The sequence below is a fragment of the Haliotis asinina genome, chromosome 1 (assembly GCF_037392515.1).
Source record: "Haliotis asinina isolate JCU_RB_2024 chromosome 1, JCU_Hal_asi_v2, whole genome shotgun sequence".
Classification (NCBI taxonomy): Eukaryota; Metazoa; Mollusca; class Gastropoda; order Lepetellida; family Haliotidae; genus Haliotis; species Haliotis asinina.
Window position 1 is genome coordinate 66,153,108 of NC_090280.1, and position 24,443 is coordinate 66,177,550.

General features: G+C 43.0%; 1 protein-coding gene across 1 annotated transcript in view; it reads left to right on the forward strand.

Annotated features, from left to right (window-relative positions):
* Positions 1-24,443, forward strand: part of LOC137296203 (ras-related protein Rab-34-like) — a 38,802-nt gene that overhangs the window by 7,423 nt on the left and 6,936 nt on the right. The window contains exons 2-9 of the mRNA XM_067827939.1: positions 790-937; positions 1,152-1,243; positions 2,768-2,833; positions 3,237-3,338; positions 10,219-10,283; positions 10,663-10,790; positions 13,731-13,821; positions 18,183-18,302. Of these exons, the coding sequence (XP_067684040.1) occupies positions 872-937; positions 1,152-1,243; positions 2,768-2,833; positions 3,237-3,338; positions 10,219-10,283; positions 10,663-10,790; positions 13,731-13,821; positions 18,183-18,302 (730 nt within the window). The 5' untranslated portion in view covers positions 790-871. The remainder of the gene's footprint in view (positions 1-789; positions 938-1,151; positions 1,244-2,767; positions 2,834-3,236; positions 3,339-10,218; positions 10,284-10,662; positions 10,791-13,730; positions 13,822-18,182; positions 18,303-24,443) is intronic.

Here is a 24,443-nt window from a genome sequence, read left to right on the forward strand (position 1 = left end):
ATTGAACACATGCCTCTGCCATTGTTGATTGTAACATTGAAAGTCAAAATTCTCAATTTGATTACTGGTGATCACAGATGATAACTGAGTTCACTTATTCTTATGGACCAGTGAAGTAGAATAGGACTTCAGCAACCTATGACTGCCGTATGAGGCGACTAATGGGATCAAGTGGTAAGACTTGCTGACTTGGTTGACACATGTCATCGGTTCCCAATTGCGCAGATCGATGCTCATGTTGTTGGTCACTCGGACTCGATTATTTACAGACCGCCATCATATAGCTGGAATATTGCTGAGTTCCGCATAGAACTAAACTCACTCACTCACTCACTCACTCACTCACTCACTCACTCACTCACTCACTCACTCACTCACTCACTCACTCACTCACTCACTCACTCACTCACTCACTCACTCATTATGAGTACACGGCAAGTGGGCGAACTCACGTGTGTGAGACGACCCCCGGCCTTAGATAAACACGGAGGGTGCTGCCCCTGACGACCTTTACTCCTAATCCGCTTATAGCCAATTAAGGTGCCGGCAAAAAGAGAATAAACCGTACAAAGTATGATCTACATGTAGAATCAGTGTCACTCACTTTGAAATGCTTCAGCTCCCAGTGTATCACAGTGTGTGTTGCAACCTGAATTAAAATATATTACAAAACAATTTACTTGCCCAAACACAGCCCTACCGTTAATAATATTTCCTCCATCAAGTTATATTACAATCTTTATGAACACGAAATATTTGGAATATTTTATCAACACTTTTATTTTTCAGTTGATATGCAGAAATAATCATTTTCAAGGCTTGTTGCAATCAGTCCGTCCATACACCACTGTGTCTGCTGTGTGACAGCATCATGTCTGCAGCTCGTACAATTACATCATCTGTGGCAAAGGACAGGGTCATTTCCAAGTTCCCTCAAGTAAGCAGTTCCCTCAAGTAAGGATGTACATTGTAATGAGGGCTTAGGCGTGGAAGTGTGCTTTTAATTTCACCCAGTGAAAGCTGTCATCATGAGTGAGAGGCCACATTGGTTGCATCCTGGAGACTATGTTTGAACTGATGAGTGCGTCTGATTTTTGAATTGATTGATTCACTGGCAGGTATCATGTTGTGTATATGTGTCTTCATTCCAGGCCTTCCATCCAGATGCAACTCCATATCAGAAGATGAACTTCCACCCCAAGGTGAAAGCAGCATGTACAGAAAACAAAACAGGAAGAGTCGGGTACGTAGTACGGTATACCCACCTGGCCCCATACACTCTCCAGGATCTATCCCAGGTACTCTCCAGGATCTGTCTCAGGTACTCTCCAAGATCTGTCCCAGGTACTCTCCAGGATCTGTCACAAAAGACTCTGCAGGATTTGTCCCACGGATTCTCCAGGATCTGTCCCCATACGCTCTCCAGAATTTGTCCAATACACTCTCCAGGATCTGTCCCCATACACTCTCCAGTATCTGTCCCATAGACTCTCCAGGATCTGTCCCATATGTTGTCCAGGATTTGTCTCCTTACACACACCAGTATCTGTCCCATACACTCTCCAGGGTCTGTCCCATACACTCTCCAGGATTTGGCCCATACACTCTCCAGGATCTGTCCCCAAAGACTGTCCAGGATTCGGGCCACTGACTCTCCAGAATCTGTCCCCAAAGACTACACACAATCTGTCCCTATAGACTGTCCAGGATCTGTCCCCATGCACTCTCCAGTATCTGTCCCTATGGACTCTCCAGGATCTGTCACAGATACTCTCCAGGATCTGTCCCCTATACACTCTCCAGAATCTGTCCCCATAGGCTCTCCAGGATCTGTCCCAGACGCCCTCCAGGATCTGTCGCAGACACTCTCCAGGATCTGTCCCATATAGACTCTCCAGGATCTGTCCCATACTATCTCCAGGATCTGTCCCATAGTCTCTCCAGGGTCTGCCTTGACACTCTCCAGAATCTGTCCCCAAAGACTCTCCAGGATCAGTGCCCAAAGACTCTCCAGGATCTGTCACAGACATTCTCCAGGATCTGTCCCAGATGCTTTCCAGGATGTGTCCCCAAAGACTGCACACAGTCTGTCCCTATAGACTCTCCATCATCTGTCCCCATATGCTGTCTAGAATCTGTCCCATACACTCTCCCGGATCTGTCCCCATAGACTCTTCAGGATCTCTGTCCCATACACTCTCCAGTATCTGTCCCATACACTCTCCAGGATTTGGCCCATACACTCTCCAGGATCTGTCCCCAAAGACTGTCCAGGATTTGTCCCACTGACTCTCCAGAATCTGTCCCCAAAGACTACACACAATCTGTCCCTATAGACTGTCCAGGATCTGTCTCCATACACTCTCCAGTATCTGTCCTCATAGACTCTCCAGGATCTGTCCCACAGACTTTCCAGGATCTGTCATCTGTCTCTACCTCACTCAAAGAAGAATTCATGAAAGTACCTGACAAATCATAAATGGTATCATTCTGCAAAGAAGTCTTGGAAGAAATGCCAGGAGGTGATTGTTTTACCATACACTGCTGGCTTGTGAGTTTGCACATTTCATCAACCATTGCTTGTCTGGTTTATGCTTGTTCCTTTCCAAATAGTGGTATTATACCTGGAATATTGTTAATTGTGCATCTGTCAAAATATGAAATTCAGTGATTACAGCCTTTTTTCTAGTTTGACATGTATCTGTCTTGTGTTCATATGCTTTGTAGTGTTTCCTTGGTTACAGGTCTGATGTGTTTGTTGTTGCAGGTTAAAGATATCCAAGGCAGTGCTAGTGGGAGATGTAGCTGTTGGGAAGACCTGCCTCGTCAATAGGTAAGGGAGACACACCTGGGAGGAAAGATGGCACAATGTGCTTGAGGTGCTGGGTAGGCTAATTGTATAAAACTCTCGCATTTACTCTCTTTGATTTCTAACAAAGGTAAGGTTTATGAAACTCAGCTTGTGAAGTGATGATGATGATGATGATGATGATGATGATGATGATGATGATGATGATGATTATGATGATTATGATGATCTGTTTGAGAGGCATTCAAGAAGATGTAAGCAATGGGTATGATAAGTCCACGTAACAAGATGGTATGTATCTACCATAGCTATATTTTGAGCCTTTCATAAAAAACTATCCATTCATTCATGTATAAGACGTGTGAAGAAGTTATGTATAAGAGACCAGTGACAATTCCAAAGTTGAGACTGTGTGAATGATCCCCAGATTCTGCCATGATGTGTTTGACCGGGACTACAAGGCTACAATAGGAGTGGACTTTGAAGTGGAGAAGTTCAGCATTTTGTCCACACCTTTCACCTTACAAATGTGAGTGGTTCACACCTGTTGTATCATACATGTTATGTATAGTGGTTAGTGAATAAGAACATAGGTACAGTATAAACATTACATACCAAGTATGGTCAGAAGCGAGCAGTTGGTGTGTTATTCCTTGTGTCACTGAAACGATAACAAATAAAGCTTTCTCAGTGCTGACTTAGACAATGTGAATTTATCATGACAGTGACCATGATAACATTGCTGTCCAGTGGACCATATATGACCATTATCCTTCATGGCTTGTATACAGTGCACTCTGTCCAACTCGGAGTCTGTCTTTCTTGGATTGCTGTATAAACAGTCCTGATGTAATCCTTCTTTGTTGTCATCATGAAAAAGCTATGTATCTCAGACTCTCATTATTTCAGATTTGGTACCAAAGTGTCACCCCAAAAAGGTAGTTACAAGTAAAAACATTGCCTTATAAGTCAGACTGAGCAGGAAGTCTGCTTGGCCAATAAACCTTAAATAAACAACCTGTTGATTGGTTTGGGTATTGTCTCCTATTTGCTGAGCAGTAAGTCCTCTTGGTCAAAAAAATCTTGAATAAACAACCTGTTGATTGTTTTGTCTGTTTGTGTGTAGCAGTGAATTTTCCTTTGATGCGATTAACACTAGTTTATGAACTATAATTGAGATGACACTATACTATAATTGCGATGATCAGGCATTGTTAACCAAAAGTTCAGTGCAACTCGGACTGCAGTCTGATTTGAACTTTTCACTTGGTTCAGCTTAGACAGAGTGCACTGTAGTTTCATTTTACATGTCACACTTGGACAGTGAAATTTAAGTTCAAAGTATCATTTTTAAAGACATTCAGAACATATGATTTGAGTGATTGCAAATAATGGGTTGAATTCATGAAGGGATATAGCATGATATAGTGTTATGATATAAGTGAATCATAACAGCCACAGACCACAGACATTCTCAAAGCTTTGTGCATTCTGTGAGCATACAGGCACTAAATGTTTTCCATTGAGGAGTAATGCAAGATAAGTGTTCAAATATGAAACATACTTACATCATGATTTTGGTGGTTATTTGGTTTATATTTATTGTTTAATACACATTATTTTATTTCCCACATGAGGAGCTGGTGCATTGTTTGTTGGTTTCCTGTACTGAGTTACCTCCCTTGTGTTAGCTAAGTACAGGCTAGAATGTAAGATGTGCCCATGATTATTGGTTTGACCTCATTTTTGCTCATGTGTTTCATCCAAGATGTACCATATCAAGCTGACAGAGTATCATTACAGAAATACTCTTCATGTCAGCTCAGGATACAGTCTGCTTTTAAATGTTAATTTTTAACTTACCTTACAATAGGACATATGCATATTACCTCAAGCTTCGGTTAGAAGAGATCAGACAGTCGTTGATTCGCCATTCTCATGAATGGCTATTCATGAATCAACGAGTGTATAGGCACGGTCGTAAGAGGCGACTAACGGGATCGAGTGGTCAGACTCGCTGACTTGGTTGACATATGTCATCGGTTCCCAATTGCACAGATCGATGCTCATGTTGTTGATCACTGGATTGTCTGGTCCAGACTCAATTATTTACAGACCGCCGCCATATAGCTTGAATATTGCTGAGTGCGGTGTAAAACTAAACTCTCTCGCTATAGACACGGAAGTGGTGTGATCTCCTGAACCATTCAAAATTCACTTTTACTTCAAGTGTCCTTGTGTACGGACGTTTTGTTTGGTTCGCTATAGTTTGAGTTTTCTCAGACTTCTACCTTGTTTTTGGTTATTCTTACAGCGGTAGGTATGTTTTTTGCTTTCATGTTATGTGAGTGAAGAATAGAATTAATTCACTTACCTGGCTACCTCATGTAAATTTATCACTTGCCATTCGATGTGGGTCCTTCGTTTTCTCACAACTCAGTGGTTCTTGCCTGGTCTTGGCATGGTGTGCGTAACTTGGGTTAGTTCCTACACCATCTTATACTTGACTTTCTTTATGGTTTATCCATTTGCTCTTTACTTTTTCCTTTTTTCTCACATAGCACATCTTTGGTTGTGGGGGCAGCCATCTTGGTTGTTGTCTCTGCCCCACCTTTGGACATGCCTATTTCTATTATTTAGGGGTGTTCGTCGCATTTTTTATGTAGGTGTGTTTTCTGCTACGCGAGTTTCCTAAGTTTTTCTCACTTGTTGTATGTTGCAGTAGCTGTTTATGACTCAACAGTTTTGTACTGTGTGTAAAGTCCTAAAGTCAGTGAAGGACCCCCCACCCCTGGTGTCCAGACTGTGCCATCGTTTCCTGCTCTCTTGACCAGTGCTGTGTGCATTGCAAGCCCCTGTCAACAGTTGAGTTCAAGGCTTATCTCACTGTGAGAGGGAAGCGTTTTTCACAAAGGAGCAGGAAGATGTTGTCAACAGCGATGTCGTTAGGATCCCGTTCGTCGCTACAGGAAACTGCCGATGCAGGATTCTACTCACGACTCAACATGCGATCAGCCGTCTCCGGAGCTGCAGTGTCCTGATTCCTTCATAGACTTATCTCACCCCGATGCTGGAGGTGGAGAAGCTGCTCCGGTCTTTATTACAGCCTGCTGTTGTGACGTCTCATCCTGGATCGTCGCCAATGCCAATGCAGTTGCTGCCTTCTGCTCCGATGCCAGTGCCGCCTCCCTCTACTGAGCCTGCTTTGTTGGATTCGGCATCTAAATCGTCTTCTGTGTTTCCTACGCTGACGCCGACTTTGGCGCCTGTACTGGTGCCGACGCCGACACGCCCTCATAGCAGAGGGAAGGGCAAGAGGCCTTATTCCTCCCGAACGCTCACGACTGGGTCCTCCCAGTCGTGCCTGTTCACCCAACAGTTGGTGGTAGACTAGGAATCTTTTGGCCAATCTGGACATTCCTAGAAGATCCCTACATCACAAACATCTTAAAGACCGGTTACAAACTTCCGATTGTCACCCTGCCACCACTAACATCTGCACCTCAGGCGCGAGTGTACTCTCAGGAACAGCAGCTCTTACTTGAAGCCAATATTCAAGTGTTGTTGGAGAAGCAAGCCATAGAGTTAGTAGTCGATCCCGTTCACTCCCCAGGGTTTTACTCTCCTATCTTCCTTGTCCCCAAGGAGGATTCAGACAATTATCGGATGATCCACAACATGACCGTGTATACCTTACGGACCCGCCTCATTTTTGTATGGTTACCCTAGATCTACTGTGTGCCAAGCTGCAACCAGGAATGTGGTTAGCCAGTCTCGACTTGCAGGACGCATACCCCCATGATCCAATTTTTCGACGCCACCGGAAGTTTCTTCGGTTCATCTTCAACAGGGTGCATTACCAATGGAGGATCGTCCCGTTTGGAATTTCTTCGGCCCCGTGGCTGTTTACAAGGATCACGTCTCTGATCGCCCCGATTCCATCAACTGAGGGCAATTGACTTCGATCCCTACATAGAAGACTGCCTCCTGAACAACATGGAGCCTCAGTTGCTTTGCAGACAGTTGAACTTCACCACTCGCCTTCTTCAGCAGCTGGGGTGGATTATCAATCTCGACAAGTCACATCTCTTGCTGTCACAGGAACTGACGTTTATAGGGGGTCTCTCTGTGACTCATTCCAGTCTGGTCAGAGTCCCTCCAGCCTATTGAGAGAAGATTCTCAGGTTTGCGACCCTAGGCCTCTCTCAGCCTTACCCTCACAGTGGTGGTCTCTGTTGGGCCTCCTCACTTTGGCTCAAGATCTTACCCACAGAGGTCACCTCATGCTCCGGAGACCCATGAAGGTCCCGGGGTAGAATAGGCCTTCAGCAACCCATGCTTGCCATTAAAGGCGACTCAGCTTGTCGTAAGAGGCGACTAACGGGATCGGGTGATCAGGCTCGCTGACTTAGTTGACACATGTCATCGGTTCCCAATTATGCAGACCGATGCTCATGTTGTTGATCACTGGATTGTCTGGTCCAGACTCGATTGTTTCCAGACTGCCGCCATATAGCTGGAATATTGCTGAGTGCGGCGTAAAACTAAAACTCACTCACTCATGCTCCGGACGCTTCAACGGTTTCTTCTACCTTTCATTCAGAGGGACGAACTACATGTGCGCTTCCTGTTACCTCAGCATCTACATCCATACCTCCGTTGGTGGAGGTACACTACAAGATCTGGATGGTCCCATCGAACATTTGCGCCGGCATCTCTTTGAAAGAATTCACCCACGATCACGAGCTGTTCATAGATGCGTCCGTCCAAGGATTGGGTGCCCATCTCAACGGGCAGACCACCTCCAGGCTGTGGTCAGGTGCAGAACAAAGCTGGCACATCAACATCCTCGAGGTGCAAGCGGTCATTCTGGCAGTACGCCATTGGATTCCTGTCTTGGAGAATTCCATACTTCTCATAGCGTCGGACAGTTCCACTGTTGTATGGGTCATTCGGAATCAGGGAACCACCCAGTCAAAGAAATTGTTAGACCAGATGTTTCACCTCTCAGAGCTTGTAGACAGCAACAACATCATAGCAACAGCTCTACATATTCCGGGTTGCAGGAACGTTCTGGCCGATGCTCTGTCCAGGCTCGGAAGACCATCTCCAACGGAATGGATGCTCAACCCAGAAGCGTTCCACCTTCCGTGCCAGAATCTCGGGCGTCCCCTGATAGATCTGTTTGCCACAAGTCTAAATCATCAGTTGCCGGTATACGTGTCCCCAATTCCAGATCCAGCAGCTTTGGCAGTCGACGGCATGTCCCTCTCATGGGAAGGATTGGATGTTTACGCCGTCCCTCCGCCAGTTCTACTGCCGGCAATCATCAGCAAAATCAGACAGACAAAGAGGATTCGTCTGCTTTTGGTCGCGACCGGGTGGCCAACCAGATCGTGGTTTCCAGAGCTGCGCCGTCTCGCTGACGGACATGTCCTTCCATTACCAGAGTGGCCCAACCTTCTGCGCCACCCTCACAGTCATCAGTTACATCCAGACCCGATGAGGTGTCATCTGCATGGATGGCTCATGTACAAAAGGCATTGAGAGCAAAGGGTTATTCTACTTAGGTATCTAAGGTCATCGCCCAAGCTCATCGTACCTCTACCAGATCTTTGTATGATGATAAATGGTTGTCCTTTGAGAAGCTCAGTGCCCAGAAGTCTCAAGATCCCTTGTCTGCTTCACCGCAATTCATTGCTGATTTCCTTATTTTCATCCACTCTTCTAGGCGTCTCAAGGGCAGTACCATAGGAACTTGTTTGTCAGCGTTGAACTCTGATCTGGCTGTCAAATGTGATAGACAAGTTTCTAAAGTCCCAGAGCTTACAGCTATGCTCAAGGTGTTCACACTAGAGGATCAGAAGATCAGATTTCATCCTCCAGCGTGGGACCTTAACATTGTCCTGACACATCTTCGAGGCCGTCCCTACGAGCCTTTGGAGGAGCTTCTTTTCACTTGTCCAGAAAGACAGTTTTTCTTCTGGCTCTGGCTACAGCTGCCAGGGTAAGTGAGATCCACGCTCTGGATGTTATGCGGATCAAGTTTGACCAGTCTTGTCATGGATGTGCCCATTTAGGTTTGTTATGGGACGTTATTGCGAAAAATCAGTTGCCAGGTCAGCCCGGTCAACTGTTTACCATTCCTCCTCTCTCTGTGATTTTGGCCTCTGACGATACGGATGAAAATCTACTGTGCCCGGTGCGTGCTGTAAAACTTTAAATAGCTCGGTCTGCTCCGAGACGAGGTCGGAAGAGATTGTTCATTCCTTTTTCGTCTACGTGCAAGGGCGAGGTAAATAGGAACACCGTTGCTTTATGGATGCGTTCTACAATCCTGGCCACTCACAACCCCCATGAAATTAGAGCTTTAGCTTCAACGATGGCTCTCCACAGGAATTGCACAGTTCCAGCTATAATGGAGGGTTGCTTCTGGAGATCATCAATGGTCTTTGCCAGCCACTACCTAAGCGACTTGGCAGTGGAGGACGTGCAAGGTCTCCAGTCCTTTGGTCCTCTAGTGGTCGCTCAACGGCTCGCCCGTCCTGCCACTCATTAGGTAACTACTGATTCTTACCTGTAGGTCTCATGGTTCTCTTTCATATTGTGCTATGATCGGCTCCATGGAGTTCCTCGAGTTACTACCTTTTTTCTGTTGTTACAGGATGTTTCCTGTACCTGACTCCAGTGGTTTCTCAGGATTGCATGATATCTGCTGGCATCAGTTGGTTTTGGTCCTCTGGAGCCCGACACCACCAACCTACTGTTGAAGCTTTATGCATATGTCCTGTGGTAAGGTAAGTTAAAAATTTGTTAAAATCTAAATATTTTAGATATTTAAATACTTACCTCACCATAGGATGGTGATTTCCCTCCCAACGCTGGATGCTTCTCCCCTCTTTGGACTCTTTGGACTGGATATCCTTTTTCAGTAAAAGTGAATTTTGAAAGGTCCGCGCTTGCACGGTTCAGGAGATCACGCCACCTCCATGCCTATAAACTCATCGATACAAGAGGTAGCCATTCATGAGAATGGCGAATCAACGACTGTCTGATCTCTTCTAAGCGAAGCTTGAGGTAACATGCTTATGTCCTATGGTAAGGTAAGTATTTAAATATCTAAAATATTTAGATTTTAACAATTCTGAATTAAAATGTCAAATAATTTACTGCTGTTGTTATCCCTTGTGACCTTGGTGAAAGTTATTTATAAGTTGTCACACGCGTCATCTAGATTAGAGATTAAAATGTGCTTATTTCTGTATTATGTCTCCAGGTGTTAGGATTACTTGTGAGACAGTGTCTACAGACTTATAACTCCAGCCAGGTTGTTTAGACACTTCCGTGCAATACGAGGACCCTACTGAGATAGCAGCCTGTTATGTATATATACGTTTTCCTGTTGGCAGATGGGACACGGCTGGCCAGGAGAGGTTCAAGTGTATAGCAGCTTCCTACTACAGGGGAGCCAACAGTGAGTGCACCAAGGGGAGATTACTCTGTCCTATTTCATGATCTCTGTTGCTCTCAAGTACTGACTGCTAAAGATGTTAAAGATGATAGATGAATGATTCTTCTTCCAAGTTGGACCACTTTAAAACATGCTGGAACCCTTAGGGCTTATTTAAGAATATATATTCCTTTCCTTGGATTTAATATTCAGTGTTTCTGATTAAATTGTAGACAGTTGTTCAGTGACTGCAACTATTCGACCTGACATGACTCTATGTCATTTGAAGAAAATTAACAATATCCCTCATTTGTTTTCGTTAATTCTTTGGTTTACATCTTGTATTTGGAAAGTCTGTGGCTATGCAATGAAATAGTGAGGGAGACTGTTTGTGTGTTTTTAGTTGTGATCGTTGCATTTGACCTGTCTGACGAGGCGTCATTACGGAGTGTTCCCAAGTGGATGGATGAAGCATGTGAGAATGCTGCTGACCCAGTCAAATGTCTGGTTGGAACCAAGAAAGATCTGATGGTACGTAGTGATTCCACCAAGAGAAGAGATTCCAGGTCTAGGCCCTATGTGAGTGTAGAAATGTGGACATGATTCACTATGTCAGTGATTACTGACGCATACATCGTTAAACTTGAAACATGCCGTTTCTTGGAAGAGACTGTTTGGAGAAGGTTATAGAAATTTTTCAGCTTTCATTTGTGTTTCCCTTTTATGTGTAAAATCCTGAGATTTCAATCATTACCAGTTTGGGAAGTTTGCCAAGGTAAGTAGTCAGAAACGGTAGTGCATGAGTTTAAACTGGACCAATATCATCATGATCATTTCATTTTTCTTATGATTGCCCAACAGAGATCTATGGATATCCAGTTCTCCCTAGGAAAAACTTGCATTTGGCATAAGAACATCAGAACAGGCTGCATGTGTTTTCTAATCATTTAATCTTGAAAGGGGTGAAAATAGGGTGTTCCAAATGAACATATATCTTGTGTAGATTGGACATGAGTAATGTTGCTATGTTTCATGTTTTCAGATTTTGTATTGAGATTTTTCTCACAGTAATTTTCAAAGAATATTTGGGATGGACATCATCATTTTGATGCAGTGGCTTTAAAGGGGAATATGAGACAATGGCAGTAATTTGCTGGGTGAAAGATAAAGCCATCAGAAACATATAACCATATATTCAATTAAAAATATCTATATTTATGTTTTAATCGTGAAAACAGTTTCTGTAATCTGGGCCTCAGCGATTATGCATATTGCGCTCAAACGTACCTGACCTTTCCACACGTGACATCAGATGTACGTAGAGTCTGCCATATGGTTTAAACATAGCTTATTCACTTGGAAATGGATTGGCAAACAAGCCTGAATGGCTTATATTAATGCCTCTCCAGAACATACTTTGTTTACATTTGTATGAGGAAATTTTACGTGATATTACTATACATTGACATAATGTTGTATTAGATGAGTCGTACGATAAACAAAATCAGTCATCAAGAACAGACTGCATTGGTATTATAAGCTTTAAGTGACATTAAGAAGTAAATGTAGTAGCTTTACTAATATTTGGTCATATTTGTTTTGTGGCCAGTTAATACACAGAAGTTATTACCTACTAAAACTTTTAAGAATCAAATCATTTCGATGCAATGATGAACTGAGTGTAGAATATCCATATTTGTCTGATATGAAACTGAATTATTGCCATTCAGCACATCCCGTAGTGTGAAACCTTTCTTATAGAAATATGATTCATATTGTATACTGTTATGTTTAGGACACTTGAAGAAATAATGGAAAGCATCCTCAGGAACATGTGAGCAGGAGCAAGAAGCATTATCAGAAATGAAACGGTTGTATTTGTCACTGTTTAAGTCACTGCATCCCAGCCTAAGGCGACTGTGAAATATTTGACAGAATAGACTACCATAGTCTAGATCAAACTAAATATCAGCATTTGCGCAGGATGTGATTTGATTCTTACACTGTCCAACAGAAAAAGCACTAGTCGCTTAAGTGAAGGTGTTCTAGTGACAATGATTGCTTTTTTGCAATTGTCCCAGAAATGACAACAATAATCAAATAGTTGTAGAATGAAGGATTTGTACATTGTGTCCAATGTTTCCAATATCTACAACTACGAAAACAATTAATCATGGGGATAATTTTGCTGATCATTTCATGTATGTGGGAGTGGTAAGGTAAGTTATCCTGAAAGGTAATACCTAAATGTTTATGAGTCTGAACTTCTTTTATGATGGTACCATTCATGGTGAGGGGAGGTTTTACAAAATGTTCAGTTTTACATGAGAATTGGGTTGTGTCAGTTTTGTGTGGATTAAATTTAACTTGCCAGATTTCTACCCATGGGGATACTCAGTCTAGATCTGGGTTTAGGGTAAATGCACTTGTATAAGGATCGTCAATTATCACATAGAGTGACTCACTATGTGCATCCACTAGACTTTCAAATCATCATTCCAGTCTGAATTATAACTTACAGCACCAAGTATAAGAACTTGATTCATGCTTTCTGTAAATTATGCAGTGCATCCTGTCTATTGAGACAAAAAAATGTGCTATTGAAAACATTCCTGTATGCACTATGTATGTTGTGATCTAGGAGTTCTCGAAAATGAGTACCTATTATTATTTGCATGTGAAAGGTATGTGGATGTCTGTAAAAAATATTTACATAGTATCAATTACAAAAGTCTATCTGTTCTTAACACTAAAATATGCAAACCAACACTTATCACAATTTTCATGAATCATGTTTTCCTTGTCATGAAGATGTACATATCTTCTTCCTGTCACGTGTTACAACTATGTTTTCACAGTCAATTGTACTTTGGGCCTCATTGCCAAAATACCGAATAAATGAATTGAAGGGAATTGAATTGAATCAAGTGGTGCCTTCATTTCGATGGATTCTTCTTTTTCATCTTTACTGGAAGTTTCTCTTGTAAGATGTAAAATCATCATGTCATGTGACGCCTACCTCTGCTCATTAACTGTTAGGTGTTTCTGTAATAGGTGGAAAATCAAGGATGTTTTTCACATTTCTATTGCAATTTTACAAACCTTACGTAAAATTTTAATAAGGAAAGGTGACTTTTAGGATTCCTTTTTCCATATAAAAAAAAATATGTTAGTACTCTCTTTTAACACTGATGAAAACTGTGTTCCCATTGACTTATGTCACTTTCTTGTTAGACATTTGAAGTCAGCCATGGATTACACCCCACTCAAAAACATTGTTACTATGGTTACTGATCCAAGCCAACAGGACATATTCACAGACCCACACTGGTCATCTCTTAATGATCATTGTCTGTGCTGAATTGTTTGGTGTTTTGTTACAAAAGTTAGGCCATAAGTGTCAAATCTGGAATAGTAAGTAATACAATTGCTGGTTAATTTCAGGATTAATCCCCTGTCTTTACTTTCCAGTCTCCAGCAGGATACATCGATGTTGAGTTCCGCGCCATGGCGCTGGCAAATCAGTTAGGTGCTGAGTTTTGGGCAGTTTCTTCCAAGACAGGTAACTTTGTGTAAAGGGAATTGAAATGACTGATGTCTTTGTAGATGTTCACTCACTGTTCCAACACCTTAAAATTATGACATTTTATGTCTTTAGGTTGTTTTATCTTTATTATTACAGGATGTTGCAAAAAGGTGATTTGTCAGTGAACTTCAAATTTATTAATACATTTGCAAGTGAGGTCGCAGAGAATACTTGTGTAATAATGGTGGGGTGAACACATCACATGATATTGACCTGAGTTATAGTATCTGCTTTGGTTTAGTCTATTCCGCTTGTGTGGTTTAATTTAAATATTACCTTTCATATATTGTTGATTCCCTATGTTGATAAGAATGTGCTAATATTAACCCCATGGTACATCCTGTGTTAATACTGACCCCCTGTGATACCCAGTGGTAATATTTACTCTGTTATCCTGTGTTCATACTGACCCCTATTGTACCCCCTGGCATTAATCCTGTGTTAATACTGACCCCTATGTGATACCCTGTGTTAGTACTTACTCTGTTACCCTGTGTTAATCCTGAACCCCAGTGTAGCCCCAGCTGTTACGTCCTGTTAATACTGACCTCCTGTGTTACCCTGGGCTAATACTGACTCCTGTTTTACCCTGGATGAATACTGACCTGTGTTACCCTGGGTTAATACTGACATCCTGAGTTACCCTGGGTTAATACTGACCTCCTGTGTTACTTAGGAGATAAAGATCATGTGTTATTGAGTATTTGAAGCACAGGAATATTTCATTTGAAACCTCTGGCTGAAATATTCCTGTGCTTCAAATACTCAGTAACACCCGGAAATTGGCCAACACATGATGTTTGTTGACATTGTAAACAAAAAAGTAAATTAAAGGGGTTTTACTGTCTGCACTCATTTACATTGAGTATGGGTACAGCAGTGAGGTGTCATCAGCTGGCCATTTCAGCTGGTTCCCATGGTAGCATCTGGAGTTGTTCATTTGTGACGTCATTCAAACTTTACGTCACAATATGATTTGAATTACGTCACCACTGTTAATGACACAACCAAACAATTGTTTACGTGTCAATACGCGGTGAATAGTCTTGCAGTTTCCGGGAATCTAATACCATTTGATCATGTTTTTCAACCAATCACATTACAGAATGCAGTGACTTTTGGTTTACAATCTGTGTTAATACTGACCACCCTCTGTTACCCTTTGTTAGTAATGACCCTGTATTACTCTGTGGCAATTCTGACTGGCTGTGTTACTCGTGTTAATACTGACCATCTGTGTTAGCCTGTGTTGATATACAGGTGAGAGTGTGGGTGCATGAGTATGCTGCACCTGTTTGGAGCTCTGACTTATCATGGATGTATCACATGAAGGAAAGTGCCTATAGTTGTGGTTCTTGGCAAGGATATGTATCAAGTATCTAACATCATGATAGTGTGCTTTTTGATGACACTTGGGTTATATTCTGGATAACATTTGCAGATACATACTTCATCAACTGTGAAACGAAATCATGTTTACTCATCCGCTCTGAAAGCCATGCCTATTGTTCTCCAATTAACTTATTCCAGTAGAGGTAATCAGCCATGACTCTAACCACGTTCTTGATTAGCTGTGTAAGGCTAACAATAATCGCCTGTCTACCAGCTGAAGTGAAATCTCTTGAGAAGCATGCTTGTCACACTGTTTCATTACCCATTCTCCATTTGTTGTTTGCACTTACCACTTCTAAATTGAAGAAAACCTGTTGGAGGACCAAGGGCAGGACTTTCCTTCAAGCATGTACCAATCAGACTGTTACATTCAGTAAGATCTCTAAAGGCATGTACATCTTACATGGATGAGAGTGACTCTGTGAAAGATCTATAATAATCTTGCCATTCTGGTAATGACAGAAACATGGTTATGGGGATGTAGATGTAGATGATCTCATGTGTAATAAAATAGCACCATCAAGTTACAAACCTGTACATAATCCCCGGAAATCAAAATTTAGCTATGTATAATATACTCCACGGCCAGAAACAGTCACAGCTTTGGCTACGATATCAAGGCAACAATATTTTGTCAATGCTGTTGACAGGACCAAGAACCAAAAGGACATGTATCAAACAGACTGTTCTTCTGGCACTAAGCCAAGAAATGCTTTAGCAAAGGAGTTCTGTCAGTTCTTCCAAGACAAGATACAACTGATTAATTCAAGTCTCAAAGCAACTAAACCTCCAAGTACAGCACCAAGTGTTTTTCAAGCCCCACTCCAATCTCTGTCTAATTTTTTACTTTCAATAGAACAGAACAGGAAATCAAACAGATCATTCTGAAATCACCAACCAAATGGATCCATTACCCATGTGGCTGCTCAAGGAATGTTTTGATGAAACTCTGCCAGTAGTCATACACATTATGAACCAGTCCCTTGAACAGTATACTGTACCCAGTAACATGAAACAGGCCTTAGTAATAGCTTTGATAAAGAAGGCTAACCTAGATGCAGAAGTTCTCAACAACTACAGGCCTGTCTCCAATTTGTCATTTGTATCCAAACTATTGGAGCGAGTTGTAGCAGCAAGGCTAAACCAACATGTTATGGCCACTGGCAATGCTGAAGTCATGCAGTCAGCGTATTAATGCCATCACATTACTGAAGCTGCACATTTAGAGTACAGATAGACATTTTGGAAGCTGTTGATCAGTGGAGCTGCAATTGTTGTATTACTAGATCTAATAGCTGCATTTGACATAATCAACCAGACCATCTTGCTGCAGACCCTAAACCAAACATTTGGTGTTGACAGTTCCGCATATGACTGGCTTTAATCCTATCTATCAGGACATACTCAAGACATGAAGATGAAGAATAGTGTATCTAGGAAGGAACATGTTCGGTATGGTGTGTCTCAGGGATCTGTTTTATGGCCAGTCTTATTCACCTTATATACTTCACCTTTTGGAGATATAGCATGCCATCATGGTTTGTCCACACATCTCTATGATGCATTCGAACCCACCATCCAGACATCTATCAGCTCGGCTTTCAGTCTGATGACGCTCTGTGCACAATACATAAAACAGTGGATGGCTTGCAGCTTCTTAAAGCTGAACAGTGAGAAAAAGGAAGTCATTGTCTTTTGTGCCAATTCTGCATGACAGATGTTGAGTCTTCCATCATTTCACATTGGAGACCATGTCATAAAACCAGCACAGGCTTTGTCCTTGAATCAACTCTTTCAGCTGAATCACACATCAGCAAAATATGTGACAGGGCATATGCCAGTATCTGCAATATCAGCCAAGTAGAAGTTCCTCACTACCAAAGCTGCTGTTTCACTGGTCCAGTTGTGTGCTCTGACATCTGGACTATTGCAACGCTCTGTTGTATGGACCACCCAAGACCCTCATCAATAAGTTTCAGTGAGTACAGAACTCAGCAGTTAGAGTGGCAACAAGAACATGGAACTCCGATAGCATAGCGCCTGTTCATTGGTTAAAAGTGGAACAAAAGATGAAATACAAAGTACTGATGATTGTGCTTAATTCAAATCACAAACTTCCTCCATTCTATCTTCAAGATCTTATCACAGATTATCAGCCAGACAGAGCCTTATGGTCAGCTAGCCAGAATCTGCTTGATCCCCTATCTTCAAGGTCAGAAACTTATGGTGACTGTAGATTTGCAGCAGCAGGCCCAGCACTGTGGAACTTACTTCCAGAAAGCATACTGTCTATTTCATATCTGTACTATTTCAAGAATGGCATCAAGACTCATCTGTTCCAGGAGGATTACGAATAGACATTTCCTAGCATTGTGTATATCCATGTGTTGTCACACTTGAGCAGCACTTTTGAGCCGTTATGACACATGAGAGTCCCGGGGTAGAATAGGCCTTCAGCAACCCATGCTTGCTATAAAAAAGTGACTATGCTTGTAGTAAGAGGCGACTAACGGGATCGGGTGGTCAGGCTCGCTGACTTGGTTGACACATGTCATTGGTTCCCAACTGCGCAGATCGATGCTCATTTTGTTGATCACGGGATTGTCTGGTCCAGACTCGATTATTTACAGACCGCCGCCATATAGCTGGAATATTGCTGAGTGCGGCGTAAAACTGAACTCACTCACTCACTCACTTTGAGTCGTTAAATCTATAGTTATTATTGTCAATATGGACCCCCTGTGTTTCCCTGTGCCTATGACCTCTTGTGTTACTCTGTGTTAGTACTGACCAATTGTGTTACCTATGATATTACTGACTCTGTCTGTTACCATGTTACGCTGATACTCAGTGTGACAATCAGTTGTGCATGTTCCATACTGTCAATATTTTCAATCATTTTGCCAGAATGTTTAGTCATCCTTCATGTTCTGATCTCATTTCAGGTGAGAATGTGCGTGACTTTGTCTTCAGAGCAGTGTCATTGGCCTTTGACAGTGCTCTTCTTAAAGAAGTTGATACCTCTTCCACTTCTCCCACAAAACAAATAGGAAATGACTTGATAAGTGAGTATCACTATTGTCTTCACATTTAAACATTTGAGTACAGATACAGTAGTATAGGGAATGACAGTTCTGGACCACTTTCAAGAAATGTCTCTACAAAGCCTTATTTACTAAATAAGGCTTTGGTTGGGACCTTAGATCTTGCTACTATTACCCCTACTACAAAAAGGTTGGGTGCCTATGTCACGTTTATATCGATGAAACAGTTTAACGTGAACCGCCTACGATCTCTTTGGTGTTCATAATAAAGGCTTGCTGGGCTTTTTTGTATCCCCTGTGCTATGTACTTTTTTTTCTCGTCCTCGCTGATAGCAGACTTACGAGACTTGGATCGAATATCTTGTTTCATTCCGTTATATTTTTTGAGTTCAGAGAGGATTGAACGAAACTCCTCTTCTGAGATCTTACTATCAGAGAGTGCCGTGGAAATACGCTCACTCACTGTGTTCAGTTTTGCTTCGGCCAGAACCCTGATCTCGTCGTGTTTCAATGCCTTACGATGCAGTCTGCGTGATACCAACTTAAGCGCCAACCCTAACACCCCCGCTATCCCAGCTGTTATTTCAAAACCTAGCACTATAGGTGCAGCCACGATGGTGGTTAACAACCCAACACCTGCAGCCCCTAGTCCCATGCTGGTTGCCGTAAGGGTAGTGTCAGCCCCGTCCACGATATTGAAAGCTCTATTGTACTTCTTACATAGTGCTTTCCGCGTGTCACGGTCTTGTTCTAGTTAACGTTTTACATCACATAACTGCCTCAAGCGGAACCCATCTACGGTTTCCAACGTCTTCGCTACTTCCTCTACGACTGGGTACAGACCCATCCTATAATATATATTATGAAAGATATTTTAATTGGGTTTCAGTTAATACTCTATCAATGTATTTGAAGTCTACAAGATTTAGACTATTAGTCAGGGTAATAGGTGAGAGGCTAATAGACTTTCCTGTTGTAACAAAAACCCCACTGAGGTTTATTAAGTGGTTTATAGGACCCGTGGTATCCTGTTGTATAACAATATGGCAATATTGGTATATATGTTGTTGGTCATACCAGTGTATTGACACCCCGGGTAAAATTTGGTGTACTCTTGAGATGTTTTCATTTTCTACAGGCAAAAAGAAGACTTCTATGATGAGCGTGAAAGGGGGGTATATTCTATAAGTATTATAGCTAAATGTTAATTTATTTTTTGATTCAGACTTTAACCCTATTTTTGTCCTGTCCACAATAATTATCATGTGTAATTCCCTCTCCGGAATGAAATCCCCGGGCCAGATACCGTTGTTCCTAATCTTAGAGACCAACGTATTGTTTAATGTGATATAAGGTGAGGTGAGTGTTAAGTTGATCAACCATTTGGGCTCTTTAAAATCTGATAACGACACCCGTCTGTACACGTTGTCTTTGAAGTGTAGGATGTATAATTCATCTTCCTCACCAGGCTGATCGAATCCCTCCGTATCTCCTAGGTCGTTAAGTGTAGTGTTGGGTCGATGACTGGTCATTATTATACTATTATGATATAATTTCCAACTGGTTTTTTGATAATAGTTCAGGGGTGAACTTCATACCCATGAAGTGTATGTTGTCAGGCAGGAAGATATTGGTTAGTGATATCTTGTTTTCCACGATCACGTTGACCCCCTGCAGACTGGTGTTGGAGTCGGAACCCACCCGCACGTAAACGTTACAAACTTGATACTGGTGTCGTTTCACCCACCCGAGTTTGATCCCCTTCACGATCTCGATATTATTCCCTGATGGTTCCCCTAGGTAGACTTTGATGATCAGTGTTGAGTTTGCCGGTAGACTCTCTAGTATACTGACCACGCCTTTGAATTCAGACACCAACTGCAATTTCACGTTTTGTATGGCCGGTTTACTCGATAGCATGTGGGCTGCCATAGTGTCGAGTGGGCTGACGACTATGCTACGTCTCTGAGTTGGGACGTAAGCCACGAGCAGGGTTCCATTGTTCACGACTTTGTTTAGGTGGTTGTCTTTGTTATCCGTGAACACGTCGGGAGAGACGAGTCTAATATTGAGAAACCAGTCGTCGTTATTGGGTAACAACACCCACTTGTCATCTTCAGTGAAGACGAGCATATATGGTTTGTTTTGGACGACGGTAGTGCTCTCAACATCGTCTAAGTCGAACAGTTTACCACCGAACGATGGGTATATTATCCAATTATTATCACCGGTGTTGACAAGGGCGTACTTAGTGTTGACTGTTGCTCTTGTGGTATCTACTATATCACTTAGGGTTCCACCGGAGGGGATTTCAACGCGTTTGTAAATGTTGTTTTTCAGTTGAAAGGCGTACAATTTACCATCTACTCCGGGAGCGTCGAAACCGCGCGTGTCTCCGAGGTCGGAGATCCCGATATTGACGCATTTTTTCACTCCGGGCCCTTGTGCGCTGGTCATTTTACATGAAGCGTTAAGCTGAGGTATCCTATATTTACAGGATTATGATTTATATCTAACACCGATATTGTCAGCTCAGGTATGTTGCCCTGGATTAATCTCTTATACTGCCGTGGTGAAAACGACTCGGTTCTACCGTCGTTGTATTTCTCAGTTTTCACTGGCACTGCTCTCAGTATAGTGGAAGGGTGACCTCCTTGAATGTTGTACGTTGTGCTCACCTGACTGAGATGAATGTACAGCTCTCGGTACGGTACTAGGTCGGGTAACTTCGTGCCTGTGACGGTTGTTGTTGGTTTTATCTCGTCAGGAGACATACCGAGTATCCTCGCTAATGGTCGGCCGAGCCTCAAGGGGTTTCTTCCGTTGTTGATTAACACCACTGTACCGTTTGAGTCGTTCATCTTGAGTTCGGCTCCAAGGGGTTTGAAGACCTCGTCGTTTAGAGAGCACACGCTGTAGTAGCCGTCAGTTATCTGGCTGCGAGTTCCACTGACGAACAGCTTATTGTTGCTGACGTTGATGTTAGTCCATTGCGGTAGGTAGGTGATATCGAAGAGTGCGACTTCGAGTTGGCCTGACGTGTTATCGATCGCGTGCGTCAGCTGAACGGCCTCACCGCTCGTTATTCCTGGAAGTGTTATGTACATATTATAATATATAATTTATATATTATAATATGGACTTAGCACACTTGAAAATCGTGGTGGTAGGTAGTACGGGGTTTAAAACAACCTTTATTAATATCTTTGAAAACTATGTCGTGTCCGTTAATAACGCGCAGGCGGTGGTAAACTGGAATCAAAACCCAATGCAGTTTTGGCAGAACCAACTCAACTTTGCTGTGTGGTGTGCGACGACAGGGTCGGGTGTGACACTAGACTACAGTATAGACGAACTGAGTAAGGCGGTTATTTTGTTTCATATTTATTATCAAACGAGACGAATATTGAAGGAAATAAGTGCTCCTCTTCCCCAAGATAAAGCGTGGAGTATGACAAATAACCCCTATGATAAACGCGCTTATGAACGTGTTTGTGGGGAGTTTGAGATTCCAACGAATAAAGACTTTCGCCTTCCTGGTGTGAACCATGGTCTCGGTATAGTTCTCGTGTACTTCTACAGGTCCGGAACATATCAGGCCGGTTCTAAAGATGGTTCATACAACCCACACCGTCATACATTTACAGGCCCCACAACGAATGAACAGATCCATGTCAGCTGTATAAAGCAAACCAATCCTGATGCAGCCACAGCCTGGACTAAAATGATCTCAAAAACATCGAAAGAATTCACTCGTGCTGGTACAATACGCTTGAACGACTCGATTCGAACGTACGTGTGGGCGCTGTTGGGTGCGCAGTCTATGACGCGTTCCAACATCCTCGGTAAGGGAACTGCTTACGACGCTCAGAAACAGTTCGTTTCTAACGTTGAGGATGCTATCAATTCTCCAGTTGATCTCCCGCGGGCCATCGAACGCTACCAAAACGTGTTAGAATACGCCAGATCGAAAGTCAATTACGTGTTCGGCGTGGGGTTGTACATGGCTCCGAGTGATATGCAACTGAGAATAAAAAAAGTGGTGGGTTATAACAACAAAATAGTCATAGCCACGAAGGATCAAAAGTTGGGTATCAACCCCGATATTAACACCGCCTATATCCCACACATCCCACCACGTGAAACGGGTATAGTGGCGCCACCCCCGGAGTGTAAAGTTCAACCAACACCACACCCCCATATTCATGTGGGGGTACCCCCCTATCAGCAGCATATTGATAGTAAAACGGCCCTGGTGGTTGGTGGGGTAGCTTTGGGACTTATTTGGTTAAAGATTTTTTAGCCGCTACGTACACCAGACCCGCCACGGCGACGATGGCTGCCCACAGGTTTTGACTGAGCCACATGGCAGTTTTAGACAGAGCGCTCAACAACCACGAGACGATGCTACCCAGGATGCCGGGAAGGGCTTCGGCGGCTTTACCAGCCAGTTTAGCTAGGCCTTCCCCGAGTTTTTTTATCCAGTCTTTAACACCACCGCCTGTGGGAGTGGGAGTTCCCCCGCCGGCAGGTGTGGGGGTTCCCCCTGTCAGTGACACCACCAAGGTTGATATGATGAAACCCAATGCAGTCAGAATGCTGGCGATGGCGATCCCTTGCTCCCGGAACAATATCCTAATCCTGTCTGCTAACGTGGTGTCTCGGTAGAGGACTTGATTGATGGTTTCCCGCACACGGTTGACCTGGGATCGAAGCTTTTCTTTGTAGCCGGACGCTGTCTCCAACCAAACCTGCCTTTCATCTTCCAAATTACGTATTCGTTCCTCGATGGTGGCTTTCATAGACTCGTCCTCAGTTTCACCGAGTTTTTCCTTTTCACGGGCGATGTGGTCGTCTATCTCACTCACTTTGGCCGTGCTTTTCCAGAGCTGACCACGAATGGTTTGCATCAACAGGTCCAACCCCTTAAGTTCCCGAAAGGTAATTTCGAGGCCCGGGAAGGGCTTGTTCTCGTAGTCGGCCAACACCTTTTCAATATTATAAGTCATGTTTTGAACCGATGTGGCGTCCCTGATGACTTCCAGATCTTGATTGACCTTCGGGGGAATCTTCTTCGGTCGCGTGCCACCGTACTCTGTGAAACCTAGTTCATCTTGGACAAAGCCAATATTATGGTTTTTTCTCAGTGTTGATAAAGCAAGCGGTTTTCTCTTTGTTTGATGAAAGAGATCGATCTCCGGGTGATCCTTCAAAAACAGCTTACCCTCGTCATCAACGGTAAACTTGGTATAGTCCTTTACCAACGGCTTGATTTTGTCTCTTTCTGCAACTGCGTTGTAATAAGCGTCGACGGCGTCCTTCAAGAGTTTGGTCCTTGGTGAGATCTCCTGCTCGACAGCCGGCTGTAGGCTGAATGAGGTCTCCTGGTCATCATTGAATGCCTGGGCACTATCGTCCCACATCTCCCTCATAGGTATGTCTTCATCCATTATTTAGTATTAAAAATATATTTCATATATATATAACAATGTACGGCAGAAAATTAGATCCTTTCAGAAGATTGAGAGAGCCATTAGGAGCCAGAGCCGTGCGTCAGTCGGTGACCATCACCAACAATCCCAGCAAGATAGACCAGAATCAAACTCTGCTGGTTAGATTTCCAAACCTTGGTGAGAATGACCTCATTGTACCAGGCACTGTTCGACTGGCGTTCAATATCACGTTGACCTCCGACAACGACAAACGCGAGCTAGTGCGGAACGTGGGGCGAGCCATCATCAAGAAAACGACCGTCAAGATCAGCGGTAACGAGGTGCTGAGCATCGACGACAGCGACGTGTTTCACTGCTACAGGGATCTCTGGAAAAGCGAGAGAGAATACATACTTATGGGGAAGACCGAGGCCTGTGGTAGGAAATGCAGGAATCAGGGGTTCTGTTGTTTCCATATGGGAAGTCCTAACTACACGTGTTCTGTGTGTGGTATCGGGGTTAAAGGACACTACTGTCTATGTAAAGCTCACGGAGCGAACGTAGTCAGACATCAACTCATCTACGAGAATAAAAAAGGCTACATAAAAGAACGTAGGCGACTGCTCAAGATAGACTCCAATTACAGTGCGTGAAACAGCCACTTAAGGGTTACCTCCCTTTACTGTGAACCAATTAGACATTGGTTCTCTTAGGTGTAAACACTATGTCT